The sequence below is a fragment of the Carex rostrata genome, chromosome 15, assembly GCF_964058835.1.
Source record: "Carex rostrata chromosome 15, lpCarRost1.2, whole genome shotgun sequence".
Lineage (NCBI taxonomy): Eukaryota > Viridiplantae > Streptophyta > Magnoliopsida > Poales > Cyperaceae > Carex > Carex rostrata.
In genome coordinates this window covers 9,371,039-9,387,818 of record NC_135932.1, presented here as the reverse complement: position 1 = coordinate 9,387,818, position 16,780 = coordinate 9,371,039, and the positions used below count along the sequence as shown (strand labels likewise).

General features: G+C 36.4%; 1 protein-coding gene across 1 annotated transcript; it reads right to left on the bottom strand.

Moving 5' to 3' along the window:
• Window positions 1–1,930: 1,930 nt before the first annotated feature.
• LOC144566310 (uncharacterized) lies at window positions 1,931–4,947 on the bottom strand. The gene is made up of 3 exons (XM_078316307.1): window positions 4,742–4,947; window positions 3,417–4,652; window positions 1,931–2,997 (listed from the first exon to the last, which is right to left on the bottom strand). Exons 1-3 carry the CDS (start codon window positions 4,880–4,882, stop codon window positions 2,200–2,202), a joined length of 2,175 nt encoding a protein of 724 aa, XP_078172433.1. The 5' UTR covers window positions 4,883–4,947; the 3' UTR covers window positions 1,931–2,199.
• Window positions 4,948–16,780: the final 11,833 nt, after the last annotated feature.

Sequence of the window (16,780 nt, the reverse complement as noted above, 5' to 3'; positions counted from 1 at the left end):
TCTACATAAAATGTAGTTTTTTGGTTTATTTTTTTTAAATATGATATAAATAAAATTTTCGGATGCTGCCCGATGAAATATTGGATCTTGTACAATTTCTAGAGGATAAGGGATTAAATTTTATTATATAGGCAAACTATTCACTTGTAACGTTAGGCATTGTGGAATATAATGAAAAAAATAAAATAATATGATTTTATAAAAAAATTGAAATAACATAAAATAGTGTGGGATAAAATAAAAGACAATAACCAAATATTCAAAATCATATTATATGTGGTGGTGGAACTGAATCTTTTTTGAGGAATCTTGGCAGTTGTTGTCAGTGGTAGAATTGAATCATTGTATAAAAATCAAGTGGATGAAATTACATATATTTTTACTATTTTTGTAATTGGACCTGTTCGAATTTGCCGAATAAAGTCAGAATATATTTAAAAAGTTTTAAAATCCGTTAATTCCTATATTGTTAAAACCTAGTTTTTTAATAATATGTTTTGATTCACAAACATCAACGATGGCTATACATATCCCAACCTTTCTCCAATGCGAAGCCACCTACAAATAAAAATCCTAATAAATCAGAGGATATTTTCAGGGGCAGACTCAGAGTAGACTACGGGGCAGCCGTTTCTCATGAATTTCGAGTTTTAGTAGTGATTTATCGGTACCGATTGATTTTGCTCCTCCCTGAAATTTTTTTTGCCCCACTATGAATGTTTGATTTGTAATTCTGGTTAAATATAGTGTTAAAATCAAAATATTTTTTTTAAATTATGATTGGTAATTAGAATTATAAGTTTAAGAATCATAAATTATAAGTCAGGGCATTAGATAATATAAGTTAAAATATTATTTTTTTATCGAGTATTCAATTAGTTAATAGATTGAAATACCCATAAGCTATTTAAATCCGATTCGATATTTTTTTGCCTCCTTAATAAAAATCTTGGGTCGGCTCCTGGATACCTCTACCATACATCCGATCAGGGAGGAAACCGAGCTATGGTTGAGATGTGCTATGAGGGGGAGGGTGGCAACACATAATTGATGTATACTTGTAAGGGATAGCAATTGTGTTGTTGTTTGTATAGCTTTAGGATCTTGTTGTACTAATTACATTTCTAATGAAGTTTTACCCCGTACAAATGGTCCTTAATGAAAGTTTAGCGTGAAAGATATGGTGATTAATAGTGCTCTCCGAATAAATAAAATTAAGCTGGTGAATCAGTGGCTAAGAAAACATATTCCATGAATAAAAAAATGGAACAGATAATCCAGATTCCGAACTTGGCATACACCTACTCTACTGAATACCCCACCAAGAGATGAAGAGAAGAGAGCACAATCTATGCAGATGCAAGGTGTCCCTCATGTTCCCTTTCAAAGTACGGCGAGCCCACCTCAGTACCTGACTCAAAACCCCATTCATTCAAATACCTATCCAAGTATCCATCCATCATTTTCTGATCTCGCTGTTGTCAACAATCATGTATGTACTAGTTAGTATCTACAGTAGATAGTAGATCCTACTGTAACTCTCTAGTCTCTTCCAATGACTTCAGACAGAGACCCCCAATCATAGGATTACGGGTCCCACGCACACACAACATCTGCCAAGTGGACCCCATTAACTTAATTCAACCTGATCTCTTTCCCGTGACTACTTCTGACTCTTTTCTTATTACAGAGAGACTTCTCTTATTACATAATAACCGTCACCATTGCTTGCTGCCACTGTCTCTGGACTCTGGAGCATGTCATCGATTGACCAACTCCCTGTTTAGTTTTTGACTGGCGCACCAAATTTAGAGCATTTCACTTTTATAGTCTCTCACCGTTCAGAAATCAGAGCAGATCAGGATTTCACATGCATGCCACCTAACAACAAAAATCTACCTGGTTTTACAATTTACAATGGTACACCGTACACAGAAAGAAGTCTAATATTTTGTGAAACTATCAAATTTGCAAATGTAGCCAATCCCTTCCATACAATACATTGGCAAAAATAAGTAGGTTATATTCTAGCCCAATGAATTCAAGGCTTCATGCTAGGACTCTGTTAACAGCTAATAGAAATACATTAACTAGGAAAATAACTTTATACTAAACAAAAACAAAAATATTAACACACCATAATCAAAATTAGACAACACAACTAATTCTTCTTCACTAGAAGTTGTGCAAGCTCGGGAGTCAAAACACAAGCTTGCGGCGAGGAACCATGTAGTGATCTGTGGGGCCAACATCAGCAAGTTCTTTGATTGTATCGGCAACGAGATCCTTGAATATTAACCGTTCAATCTGCAACACAGCATCAGAAATTTCTATTGATGGTTTGTTCCACCTATGATCAGCTGAGAAATCCTTCTCTATGGCCCGACACGTAGCTTCATTCAAGTCGACTAGCTCGCCAAAATTCACAGCAGGTTCTCGGATCTTCTGTAACTCACTCCATACATGTTGTTTAAGCGTGTGCGGTGCTGGCCCCAAATGTCCTGTGAATGCCTCCCATGTCGACACTTGCCGACTATTCTCCACAATTTCCTTCACGGCATCATAAACAAGACTTTGTTGTTGCCATGTGGCATCAGAAGATTGGTACCGTTTCTTTAACAAATCACTCGCCTTAGATAAATCACATGGACGACTGGACGCACGTAAAAACTCACATAGGTAGAGATAATCCTGATCATCTAGTTCTGATCCAACTGTGCATGGTTCATCAGAATCTGAGTCAAAGAAATGGGCCGCGCTGGGTTCTATATGCCACATGTTAGCATTGGTGTTATCGGGAGCCATTACCAGGCGCTTGCCTGAGGGAGAAGGAGAGCTCTCATCATTCAAAAAGGAGGCATCCAGTACAGATACCGGACTGGGTTGTGAGTCTCCCATATCAGTCGAAGTAAAAGCCGCAATGCTGCTCAGTAATTTGTCACAGCGCTCCAGGAGGTGGCGTCCTGATTTACTATTCTCTTCTTCTAATTTTGATCTCTGCATTAAAACACAAGATTAATTTTAGTAACTCAACTCTCCAATAAATTATATTGGTGTGCATCCAGTCTATTATTTTTAAATCAAAGTCCACTTGAAAAGATTTACCTAGCATTAACTAGTAAAAGCAGAGTAGCCCTGTGAACAGGCCACGTGGCAATTAGGAAGGGGCAAACGCAAGAGTACCAGTGTCCAGTGTAGTACAAAATAAATTAAAATCATAACTGTACATAGTACCTTACAAATCCTCACAACTTAAATGATTTTGGTTCGTACAAAATGGGGACAGTTTACAACACAAGAAATTTATATTAGTAATGTAAAACAAAATGCCAGTAAACAAATATGGAATACACCAGTAACATCGGTATTCAAATTCGAGAATATAAAACAATACAAAAGAAAGCATGAGATAATACCTCAAAATCAAGGACAGAAGAGGTGCTGACACTGCTATCAGACACAGAAGGTGAGGTATCATCCATCACTGATGATCTCACCTCCCTGCGTCCCTTCCCCGATCGAACAGTCACGGGCTCCGGCCTCAGCTTACCACATCGTATGGCTGAGATACTCTGTTTTTGCATCTGAGGGCTCCTAGGTGACTCCACATTGCTACCATATTGCCCAACCCTTTTAGGGGACATCACATTGCACTCAGGACGCCTCCTGGTCGGTGAACTGGGGCTTTTCACCACCCCACTCCGATCAGGAGACCGTGATCGCCTCACCATTCGATCTAACTCTACCTGTTCCCTTCTCGGATGGACCCCACAATGCTGGGACCCATGACTGCCACCCCGGCCAAGTACCCGTTCATTCTTGGGAGACCGAGGTGGCCTTGGACTAGGCTTCATTAAAACAATTGGCGGTTGGGGTTTTGATATGTGGTCATCAGAAAAGCTACGACGCCCATCCGATTGGTGATCTGGTGGCTGTGAATGTAATAAACCTTTAAGTTGTAATGCCTCGAGTATTTGTTTCAGAGTTTCTAGATCCTTGCACGGCTCATCAATGCCGCGTTTTCTAAGCCGGCGCTCAATCTCACCGTATAATGTTATCTCTCCACTGTTCAATCGCTTCGGTTCGGGGTAGCAATCGACAGGCTCGAAGCAACTCCTCCTTTGGAAAGGCGGATGAGCGCTAAGGTTTGGGTTTGGGTTTGTGACCCTCACACACAGATCCGGCTTCGGCTCTGGTACTACCCTCTTTTTGTTAGTGTTGTTGTAATCTATGTTGTTGTTAAAAATAGATGAGTCAATGAAACGGTAATATGATGGCTCACGTGGGACACGGGACTCAGAAGCAGATCGGCAGAGCTGAGCCGGTGAACCTGGACCCAAACCCGATTCAGTAGGGAGAGTATCAACTCCCATTAACCGGGCCACCACGCTCGGGGACCGGCGGTTATAGTCATTGTCATCGGAGTCCTGGACCTTGTCCACGGTAGTTCGGATCTGACGGGGACGGAGCCTGCTGTCAAGGGAGAGGCGCGGCGCCTCCCTCAGCTTCCACGTGGTGGTGGTTTTGAATGCTGATAACGATGCACGTGTTGGCTCAGGAGAAGGTGGTCTCTCCGTCATATTATCTTTTTCAGGTAAAACCAATGGTCCAGATTGCTCCGATCGCTCAGATGGAGACACTGATTCTGTGATCTAAATTAATAGAAATATAAGAAAGATTAACAAAACGCATCGAGCTAAGATTGAAGACAATGTGGGGGATACTGATACTAATTACTAACCTGTGATGAGGAGGAAGAGAACTTCTCCCGACGAGAATTAGAGACGATGTGAGGTCGGTCGAAGAAATGGAACAGAGTCGCCATACATCCCATTTGCTTGGCGAACTGCCTCTCTTCGTCTTCTTCGTTCAATTCTCTCATCTCAGAAGCAAGATCTATCTATTTCCTTTTTAGTGTTTTTTTGGTGAGATTTGCTTTTATGCGAGCAAGGGGACTTGAGTTTTCGCTCGAGGAATCCCGCTTTGGAGGCTTTTAAAGCGGCGGTGGGGTGGGGAAATTTACGGAAACAGCCTCCAAGTTTTGTTTATTGCGCAAGATGGAGAGTCCGTGACGTACCATCTTTTTTACGCTGCCCGATGGACGAAGCATAATTGCATATCTTTTTGAAGTTTTGGCCTTTTTCAGATGTACCCTCTGAAATTTAATTATTTGACAAGCTCTTGGGCTCTGTGCGCGGGAGAGGTAAAATCTGAGATCGCGCGCTTTTGTGAGAGGCGAGTCAGAAGACCCACACGGCCTCCGAGCCATGGCGCAGTTTGACCAGATAGGGACGCTGTAAGATCCCTCTGACTTATATTTTCTCCAGTTTTTTTGAACTGGAGAGTCCCACTTAAATTTTATTGTAATTTCTAGTAGTAAGATAATGTTTTATTGTTCGATAAGCAATGTAAGAGCATCTATATCTCTGAAACTATTAGAGTTTTTAATCTGACGTGGTAGTTTCTAATTCAGTTTCAGTGATGTGGGAGAGTTTCTTATTTAGAAACTATGCACGAAAATTTCTTATTAAGAAACTGTTTATAAACTCTATGTTGGCCAAATGATTGGCTCAAATTGTTTTTCTTTTTAATTTGTTACTGACGTGGCTTAATAGAAACTCTAAAATGAGTTTCAGGGATGTGAGAGTTATAAACTTTAAAGACCATAATTTCTAAAAAATAGTTAACAGTTATTTAGAAATCCTTTTGAGTTTTAGGGATGTAGATGCTCTAAGTCTATGTAATATTTCTATTTTAGTTTAATCTTAGCAAATATGGATAAAGGTCTACTAACTAGTTTTAGAAATATTAGTTCGTTTAATATATGACCTAAACTTAAGGGTATTTGTCATTTGTGAAATTTTAGTTTGTGAAATTTTAGAGATCTGATTTTTTTTCTTAATATTTTCATTTGTGAAATTTTAGTTTTTTTTTGTTTAGGGTATTTGTCAAAAAATTAAGGACTTGGCATTTATTAAAATTTTAAATTTCAAGTTCTGACAGCTTGGGCGGTTCACTAGGGACCAGACCGCCAGTATCCCTGGCGGTCCGCTAGCTGTCTTATAAGCACGTTTTCTCTCTCTCTCCATCACACAGTCTCATTTGTTAAACCACAGAGAAGAAAGAGAGAACGATTTTGGCGATTTTGAAGCGATTTTAGGCGATTTAGAGGCGATTGCTACAGGTATTTTATTTTTTATTTAATTATTTTCTGTTTAATTTTTAATTAATAATTATTATACCCGCAGTATGTAAATACTATAAATTAGTCTTTAATTAATATTATAATTAACTTTTAAATTGCAAAAAATAATGAATCTATTATACTGTAATTCTTATGAATTTTTTTTTTAAATGTAGTTTGTTAAGGAAAAAATGCTGGTTGCACTGTACGTGGGCGGTAAGCTAACTAAGGGTGTAGAGGGCGTGTATTACTCGAAAGATGCCTCATTCGGCTTGCAGGTTAATGAAAGAACCACATTTATTGAACTTAAGCAACTAGTATACGAAAAGACTGGTGTAAACCCCAACCGGTATGACTTAGAATTGGCTACCCGAATTGACACACAACGGGCTGGGGCGGGTAAACCTTACTTTGTGAGTTTTCCTATAACAGATGAGGAGTTGTGGAAGGCTGTGTACCAACAATTTGAGTCTAGGGGGGTCGCGATGATAGACTTATATTCCAGGAGGGTTCCCCAGGCCGGGGCTAGACCTTTTAGTGCGGCTGGGGCTGGACCTTCTAGGGCTCCCCCTGTTGGACCTTCAGGTTATGACAATTCGGCTTATGACAGCCAGGGGTACCACCACTCCCCTCATGACAGCCAGGGGTACCACCACTCCCCTCATGACAACCAGGGGTACCACAGTCCCTGTTATGACAACCCGGGGTACCAAAACTCCTGTGAGTTTACTGAAGTTGTACCACCACCACCACCACCCAGACAGGCACCCATAATCCCTACATTTCCAGCTATACCAGAGTCAGTACCGATACAGTTATCCGTTAATCGAAATGATACTAATATTGATGTTGATGCTATTGATGCCATACCGGAAAGAGAAATGGAAACTGGAGATGAATACCAAGGAATTTGGGAATCTGATGACTTATCAGATGGTGATGCAAATGTACCAGGTTTGTCCAGGGAAGAAAAATTCCCAATCAGGGGTCGGGGGAATAGGCATCCTGTCGCCACATTCAACGATACCACAGCTTTTGAAGAGGCTGACATTAGTTTCTTTGGTCCTCGTGTTGTATACAATCGTGAACTTGCCCCAGGGCAAGTCTATACCAACATAGATGAACTTGTAAAGAAAATTCACGAGACTCACGTTCACGGCAACTGGGAATGTATATTAGAAAAAAGGGAATCAAAAAGATTGGTTGTGATATGCAAAAATGCCCCTTGTTGCGAGTTTCGCCTTTATGCAACCCCTGCGGGTTCGGGGGAAGCATGGATAATTAAAAAGTGTGAACCACCTCATACATGCAAGTCTGCGTCCACAAGGACAGACCATTCAAACCTGACAGCATCACTAATTGCCGATGCAATTGAGGCAGACATTAAGTTGGATCCATCGATGAGCATCAAGGCGGTGGCTATGGCCGTCAGACACAAATACATACATGTAATCCCAAAATATAACAGGTTGTGGAGAGGTCGTGAACTTGCGATTTGCAGAGTATTCGGTAGTTGGAAGGATTCATACAACTATCTGACACCATTGCTCCAGGCTATGGCAAGTACAAATCCTGGCACCGTATTTCAGCGGTGGCATGGCCCCATTTATGACAAGAATGGAGTACTAATAGAGGGAGTTCAACAATTCAAGGGCATAGCATGGGCTTTTGGTCCTTGTATCCAAGCTGTGCCATTCATCAGACCCGTTATCAGCATTGATGCATGCTTCATGTCTGGCCGTTACGAGGGGAGGCTACTGATAGCATGTGCATATGATGCTGAGAACCAGTTGTTGCCTTTGGCGTTTGCAATTGTTCGGAAAGAGGATGGTGAGAACTGGGGATTCTTTATGCAGTTTTTAAGAAGACGGGTGGTTGGGCCAACAAAGTTTTTCTCTGTAATATCAGACCAGCACAAAGGAATAAAATATGTTTTTGATCGTGAAGAATACGGTTGGTCAACACATACTGGCGAGTGTGTGCACAGGTTGTGTATGCAACACGTTGCGGAGAACCTTAGCAAGGCAACCGGAAACGATAGCTGGGTCCTAGAAACATTCAGACGTAATTGCAAAAAGAAGAAGCCGAGAAGGGTGGAAGAGATGAGTAGAGAATTTGCAAAGGTATGTGTTTGTTGATTGTTTACATGTCTTATTGTACTTTGTTAACATATTTTTATTTTAATTGTTTACTTATATTATTTTATTTCCTTATTTATATGTAGTATATGCCGAAAGCAAATCTCTACTTAATGAAGGTGGGCAAAAATAACCCCAGAGATGTCGAAGAGCCACCAGCATACGAGAAAATATTTCAAGCACGTGATGGAGGTTACCGTTGGGGAATTATGACCACCAACGGTTCTGAATCGCTGAATGCAGTCTTCAAGGAGAGCCGGACGTTGCCTGTGGCTGCAGTTGTAGAAGACACTTTCTACAAGTTAAATACCTGGTTTCAGGAACGGCGTGCTAAGGCCGCAGAATTAATAAGGATGAACCAGTCATTTTCAATAAGGGTGGAGGAGAAACTAAGAAAACACAGGAACAAAGGTGCAACTATGACCGTGATCCCGATGGGTAATGATGGTACAGAATTCGAAGTGCACAATCCAAATGAGTACGTTCCTTCCAGCCGTAGAGCAGATGGCACTATGGAGTTTGTGAAGAGGGCTTTCAAGTACGTAGTGCAATTCCGAGAGGCAAGAGAGGTGACATGTACATGCCAAGGACCCCAACTAACTGGAATTCCTTGTAGTCACGTGATGGCGGTATGCCGAGTGAGAAACTTCTGCGAGGATCACTATGTCGCTGACATGTATCGTACCGATTACCTTGCTTCTACTTGGGGTGGATCTTTCCATTCTTATCCTAACCAGCATGAGTGGCCTGCGTATGTCGGTGATAGAATACTCCCTTCAGAAGGATGGATAAGGAAGGGGAGGAGGAGACACAAACGTGCTATAATGACCATGGACGAGATGGGTGGTAGGAGGCCATCGGGAAATCAGGCTCGCCGTTCCGTTTCTGACAGGCGCAGGGCAGGTATGTAGCATTTTTCGGAATTAATTTATGATTTTATTATATTAATAACTGAATTCTGTTGTTATGTTCAGATGCCATAAACGAACACAATGAAAGAGAAAATGCGAGAGTTGTTGCTGAAGCAACTGGTAGAACACAACCACCTCTTGCGACCCAATCATCTAGTAGCCAAGGGTCTACAAGTACTGCTGCTCCTGCAGCTGACACCAGAAAATCTTCTCGTCTATTGGGTCTATTCCGACGTCGTGAAAGATGAACTTATTATTTTGCTTAGGTGAACTAAGTTATGAATATTTGTGAACTTCAGTTGTATCGTTGAACTTTAATTGTATTTGTGAACTTATTATTCCGACGTCGTGAAAGATACGTTGTAATTTCAGAAGACCATTTCGATGTAAAGCAGAAAAAACATAAAAACCAACATGAAATATAAAATAAAACTGCAATCATAATAAAGAGCTACAGTCCAAAATACATCATAAAAAAACTGCAATCATAATAAATACATCATAAAAAAACTGTATATGTATATATGTATGTGTATGTGTATGTGTATATGTATGTATGTATATATGTATGTATGTATGTATGTTTGTATATATGTATATATTATACATATATTATAAAAACCGAAAAAAAAAGACCAACAAGCTGTCAGAACTTGAAATTTAAAATTTTAATAAAGACCAAGTCTTTAATTTTTTGACAAATACCCTAAACAAAAAAAAAAACTAAAACTTCACAAATGAAAATATTAAGAAAAAAAATCAGATCTCTAAAAAAAAAAAAAAAAAAAAAAAAAAAAAAAAAAAAAAAAAAAAAAAAAGTGGACCGCCAGGAATAGTGGCGGTCCGCTATAGAAGTGGACCGCCAGCAACCCTGGCGGTTTGGTTATATTTGAAAAAAATTAGATTTTGAGGTTATTTTTGTAAAAAACTTTTTTTTTTGGGTTATTAATAAAAATGGCCGGAGTTTCAATTATACAAGCAAGAAAATAATTATACTATTTCGAAAATAAAACTAACAGGTATGAATTAGCAGAAATGCACTATTTGAGCTGAATTTGTGTTTGTTATTTTACATTTTTTATAATAACAATGAAGCATTATAATTGATAAGATATCTTTTCCCTTTTGTATTCAAAATGAGTTCTCTCCTTCAATAGCAAGCAAACACAATTACTCTTTTGTGTTTATTTTTAATTAAATATATAAATAATATGTAAATTAAAATTATTTATAAATGTGCTTCATTGTACAAATTTAAGAGACCCAATTATTTTCAAATTAAATCATCTTAGATGTTCAACTTAGTATTTAAAGACACTTTGATGCCTTTTAGTTTTTTTTTTTATATATATTTTTTTAACTTGGCAGAAGCTCTCAAGGTTATTCTTCTTCTTCTTATTATTATTTTTTATATCGTGGCGCTTTATCGTACTACGCTGCTATAATAGACATTATTTTTCACAGTTACTCCAATTTACTCTTTTCAACTATCAAAGATAACAAAATCGAATCAAAATCTACTGTTATTCTCAGCGGAATAACAGGACTCTACTATTCCTTTTTCTCTCTATCTCTCTTCAAAGAGGAAGAGAGAGAGAGCAGAGCAGAGAGTTGAATAACTGTAGATTTCATTCCCAAAAAAACATCAATAAATAATAAATTCAATTATTCTACCATGAAGATAAAGAGAGCAGAGCAGATTAGTTCCTGAAGTTTATTTGAGCTAGACTTTACTTTTTACTTGCAAATGGTTGTATGTTTTTGAATATTTGTATTTTGCATATTATTCTAATGGAAGGGCTTATGCCTATTTTTCCAAAAGATAAAGATAAACTAGAGGGACAATTTTCATGTTATAAAACAAGAGTTAATTATTTTTATCAATTTTTGGATAAAATTCTCTTACCGTTCAAATTTTTCATATATATATATATATATATATATAGAGTACGGCTAACGTGCTTCCTCCAGCATATGGGCCGAAATGCTTCCGGTGGAAATTTGAAATTTCAAAATCCAAAAAGTCGATCTGAACCGTTCATCTTCTTCTCCATATTAATATCTGCTTGGAGACCAAATTTTATATTTTTCTGAATTTTTTTATTATTTATTAAGCCATTTTGAAAATCACTGATCCAACGGTGGCTTACCAAACAGTAAAAATCAGAAGCTACCGTTGGATCAGCGATTTTCAAAATGGCTTAATAAATAGTAAAAAATTTCAGAAAAATGTAAAATTTGATCTCCAAGCAGATATTAATATGGAGAAGAAGATGAACGGTTCAGATCGACTTTTTGGATTTTGAAATTTCAACTTTCCACCGGAAGCATTTCGGCCCATATGCTAGAGGAAGCGCGTTAGCCGTACTCTATATATATATATATATATATATAGAGTTAGGCTGGGGTGCTATGGATAGCATAGTGGCCTCTATGCTACGGTTCAATATTTGAGTTTTCAAAATTCAAACGGTCGATCCGAACCGTTCATCTTATTCTCCATATTAATATCTGCTTGGAGACCAAATTTTACATTTTTCTGAATTTGTTTACTATTTATTAAGTATTTTACAAAATTGTTGATCCAACGGTGGCTGCACAAAACAGTAAAACCGTTGGATTAGCGATTTTCAAAGTGGCTTAATAAATAGTAAAAAAATTCAGAAAATTATAAAAATTGGTCTCCAAGCAGATATTAATATGGAGAATAAGATGAACGGTTCGGATCGACCGTTTGGATTTTGAAAACTCGAATATTGAGCCGTAGCATAGAGGCCACTATGCTATCCATAGCACCCCAGCCTAACTCTATATATATATATATATATATTAAATATTGATCCAAATACAATGTTTGGCTTTACCAATTTTATCAAAATAACTTGTCACGGAATATTCCCTTCAAACGGAGAGGTTTTCAAGGAATATTCCGTATTAGATTCAGGGCTAGCCTAAATGTATCATTCCATGTTGCAAACCATGAATAAGGTGAATTTCCATTGTAAATATGATTCGTTACATTCTTGGCTACATAGCAGTGACATCACAGATGGGTTCAACTGCTGAATGTCGGCCAGGAAAAGGATAACAGGATAATAAATAAATGATTGTATTAGTCACTTAAATTGTACCAAAAGATCTGTGCTAACTAAACAGTCTCATGCGTTGTCTGGTTTCAAAGTACCGTGATTCATTCCTGTTAATTATTATTAAAAAAAAAAGGTGCTTTGTCTTAATATATGTTCTCATTTGAGCAGGAATCCCACCTGTAGAACACATGCTACAGTATTCAAAAAGTGAAAACACTATCAAGGGTCTGTTTAGCCGTTATTGTGTCCGTGAAAAATAAATTTTTTACTAAGAGTAAATTATTTTTCCACGCGCAGTGTTTCGGCCATTTAAATTAGATCTAAATTCAAATTCATTTACGTTCCCGCATGAGTAGCAAGCCTTAAAGAATTTTGGTATGATTCACAGTACAACACAACACAACACATAAATAATTAACTTGATCACAACACAATACGTAATTAAAATTATGATATATTAATCACACATAGCAAGACACTACACATTTTCTCACTCTATCAAGCAGGTAATTTATAAATCCACCTTTTTTAACCGAACTTTGTAAAATAAAACTAAGTTTGTAAAAAAAATGACATCACGATGGCACCGTCTGACCACCAATTTTGTACGAAAAATGTGATCAATAAATCCATGAACAGCACCGGTACCGAATTTTGGTTGCGTCAGCAATAGTGCGATGGATCAATTTCCATGCTATAGAATATATAGATCCGAGCGATGTGACTCGGGTCTTACCTAAATATTGGAGCCTAGGCAGCAGAGGAATGATTATGTTTTTTCCGGATTTTCTGTGGCAATGAATAAAATAATGAGGAGGGATCAAATGCCTCCATGTTTTTGTGCCTCCATCATGCCTCCATCTCTTTCCATCATTTTCAAAGTTCAAACAGTCGATCCGAACCGCTCAACCTAACCTCCATACTAAAATATGTTTGGAGACCAAATTTTATATTTTTAGGAATTTTTTTACTATTTTTTTAGATAGGTATAAAATCAGTAAATCTGAACCATCTAAAAACAGTATTTTTGTACATATCTAAAAAAATAGTAAAAAAATTTCTAAAAATATAAAATTTGGGCTCCAAACATATTTTAGTATGGAGGTTAGGTTGAGCGGTTCGGATCGACTGTTTGAACTTTGAAAATGATGGAGAGAGATGGAGGCATGATGGAGGTACAAAAACATGGAGGCATTTGAACCCTCCTCTAAAATAATTCCCATGCATAATTTTTCTAGCGCCCCAGTAAGTATAAGTACTCACAAATTTCGCGAATTAAATCTGAATAATTCGTTTTTGTATGATTTCGAACTGAATGCTGAATTATTTGATTGACCGAACTTTTACCAAATTAAATCCGAATAATTCACAATTAATTATTCGCAAATTTTTCCATAACATTTTTTTTTCTCTCTTGCAGGACTACCGAATTATGAATTTTTTATCTCACCGAACTAAACCCAAATAATTAATTTGTCACTATGTATAACATGTAGGGGTAGCAACGAGCTCGCTTAGTCCAAACTAGGCCTTAGCTCGGCTTCTTAATTCTGGACCGAGCAACAGCCGAGCAAGTTGGACCTAGGACATCCGAGCTAAAACCTAAGCTTGAACTCGTGACAAGCCAGCCCGAGCTAGCTCGCGAGCTGATGAGTTGACTCACTGGATCTGGCTAGATCTTATTTTAAGAAGAAAATAAATTATACAAACATTTTGGATCGAGCTATACTGAGCTAGACCGAGCTGAACAGTATAAAATGCATATAAATTCACAAATTGATGCCTAACCGAGCTAGCGAGCAAGTTAGGCCCAAGCTTGAACTCGTTAATTCTAGACCAAGCTAGTGGAAATAAAATGTCGGAACACAACAATAAATTTCTTAATTTATACATAGTTGGAGTGCAGGTGAGAAATAAAATTCTTATTTTATATTTTTTTTAAAAGAAAAATGATGGTTTATAAAAAAGTTTTCAATCTGAATTTTAAACATGCAATCTCTCACATAAAAGTCATTGACTTTTACCACTAAATCAAAAGCTACTCAATTTTTTTTTTACTTCATAAGAAAAGGCTCAAATATAAAAAAACATAAAGATAAGTGCAAACAAAACAGAGTTAATGTTCATTTTTAATAACTTGTGAAGATTATTTACTTTAGATAGAAAAAAGTTCTTCTAATTATACTGCAGAGGGACCCACAAATTTATACCAATACATTGGTTCACCATCACTATTATCATCATTGTTACTAAATATTTATACTAATTAGACATTATATTCTGTTTTTTTTTAACAGAAATTTACAACTTTATTGTTGTTGTTACCATTAAGTCAAAATAACAACTAAACAAAAAGTTCAAAAAATTGGCATAAAAATTTGCAAACATGTAATAAACAACAAATAGAGTTGGGATCTAAATTTGGAGATCCAACTAGCAAAATTCTCAAAGAAAAAAACCGAAATTTATATCTCCAATAAAAAATTTTATGAATAAATTTTTGTATTAGAAAATTAAAATGGGAGATTGAGATATGACAATATAAATATGGCAGATTTTTAAAGCTTAGTTTTCTTGAGAAAATTGACTTTTTTTTTTTTTACTAATTTTGGATGAGCAAAACAGTAGATATGGAATGTTATTAATAGCCATTTCGATGACATGACAAAAAAGAAATCAATAAAATAGCCGTTAAATTATATTTAGTATGGTTAAATTGATTTTCATTGCCACTTTCATATATAACCGTTATTTTAATGCTGCGAAGCTAAAAATGGTTAAAAAAAATATTTTTAAGAAAAAATAGGTACTTTGCAGCAATTTCGACGATAAATAATATTTATGTGCAATTTGAATGTAAATTGGATGTTCAGATAATATAAAATGGGAATATGATTGTTTTATGATAAAGATATCTGATATCTGAATATTTGTGCGGATACGGATATGATTTTAAATTTGAATTATTCGTATCCAAATAGTATATATATACTATATAGTTTGATATATATTATGAAAAAAATTTATGTTATCTACTATTATAAAAAGCGAATATTCGTATTTGTATCCGATCAATATCCGATCTTTATCCGTATATGATCCGTATTCGTATTCGTATCCGGAAAATAAAAATAGATATTGATATGGTTTTACCATTATCTGATCCGTACGTATCCGATCCGTTTGCACCCCTAACTGATAGACCTTTTAATCTATGTTGTTGGATCTAGATCAACGTAATGAAATCGGATTAGCAATTCGGACTAAACTCGGCTCATGAGTTTGCGAGTTGAATCCAAGTTGTCCTCAATTCAGACTCAACTAGGCTCATGAGCAGCCCTACACATGACTCCCTCTCTCATGCTTAAGGAATTTTAATCATTATTAACGAAAAGTATACACCATCGTATACAAATTGTTCGATCGAAATATATAGATGTTTTTAAATATTTAAATCAAAATAAAATAAAAATAAAAACAAGTAATGATTAAATCATACTCGAACTATTGTAATTCAGTTGATTTATTTTAATAAGTTTTGAAAAGTCTAAATCCAACCCGATTAATTTAAATAAAATAATTAAAAAATTCAACCGAACCATTCTATTTAGACCAAAAAAATTCGATCAGGTTGAAAACCGAACAAACCAAACCAAACCAAACCAACAAACCATTTGAATGTCAATCGCAATTTGCTCCGTGGTTTGACCGAGCTAGCTAGTGTGCTTCAACTCTGTAGAAATGAGCTGTACATGCATTTTTTTTTTTTTATGTCTAGATATGAAAGGACGATTACAATAAAAATACGCCACAAGATAACTTTTTATGTGAAATGGAAATTGAGCCACGTCCCTTTTAATTTGGTTTCAGGATTTGGTGGGATTTTGGATGGAGAGATGGAGAGATTTGGATCTTAATAGTTGATGCCAATGATACATGCTTACAAACTTTTCTTAATATATTGGATTTTGTTAACTGAATGAAAAGTGTGTGTGTTGCTGTTGGCACATGCATCCTTGTAGACATTTGCAGGAATGCTACGGTTGTTGGATAAATTAATTTATAGTTAAAGGTCTTTTTAGGAAAAAAATGAGAGTCACACACCTCAATTGTTGAACCAAACCCTTAATTATTTCTTTCTGTTGAATCAATTCTTCTATTGTTCATAATTCAATCAAGACATTCATTAATCATCAAGTGCATCCTTTTATATTGAATGGAAAGTTTACTTCTTTTAGTTCATAGTTTAATTTGTAATATGTGAACAGAACATGATAGTGCTTGTTAATGGTCTCAATTTTGGATACATATACAAGTATTATTTTGATTTCGTAATGAAATCGGTGGTATCACCACTATCTTTCAAAAATATACACTAAACTAATGTCCGTAAAATTATTATATGGATAACTCCATAGCTTTTGGAACATAGCATCATGCACAAAAGATTAATGTGTT

What these genes read in the sequence shown, in the direction of transcription:
- LOC144566310 (XM_078316307.1), bottom strand. Translation starts at nt 4,882, where the DNA reads ATGAGAGAATTGAACGAAGAAGACGAAGAGAGGCAGTTCGCCAAGCAA. An exon ending in TCTCTTCCTCCTCATCACAG is followed by an intron (nt 4,653 to 4,741) that starts GTTAGTAATTAG and finishes CTATTAATTTAG; the next exon opens with ATCACAGAATCAGTGTCTCC. An exon ending in CTTCTGTCCTTGATTTTGAG is followed by an intron (nt 2,998 to 3,416) that starts GTATTATCTCAT and finishes GTTTTAATGCAG; the next exon opens with AGATCAAAATTAGAAGAAGA.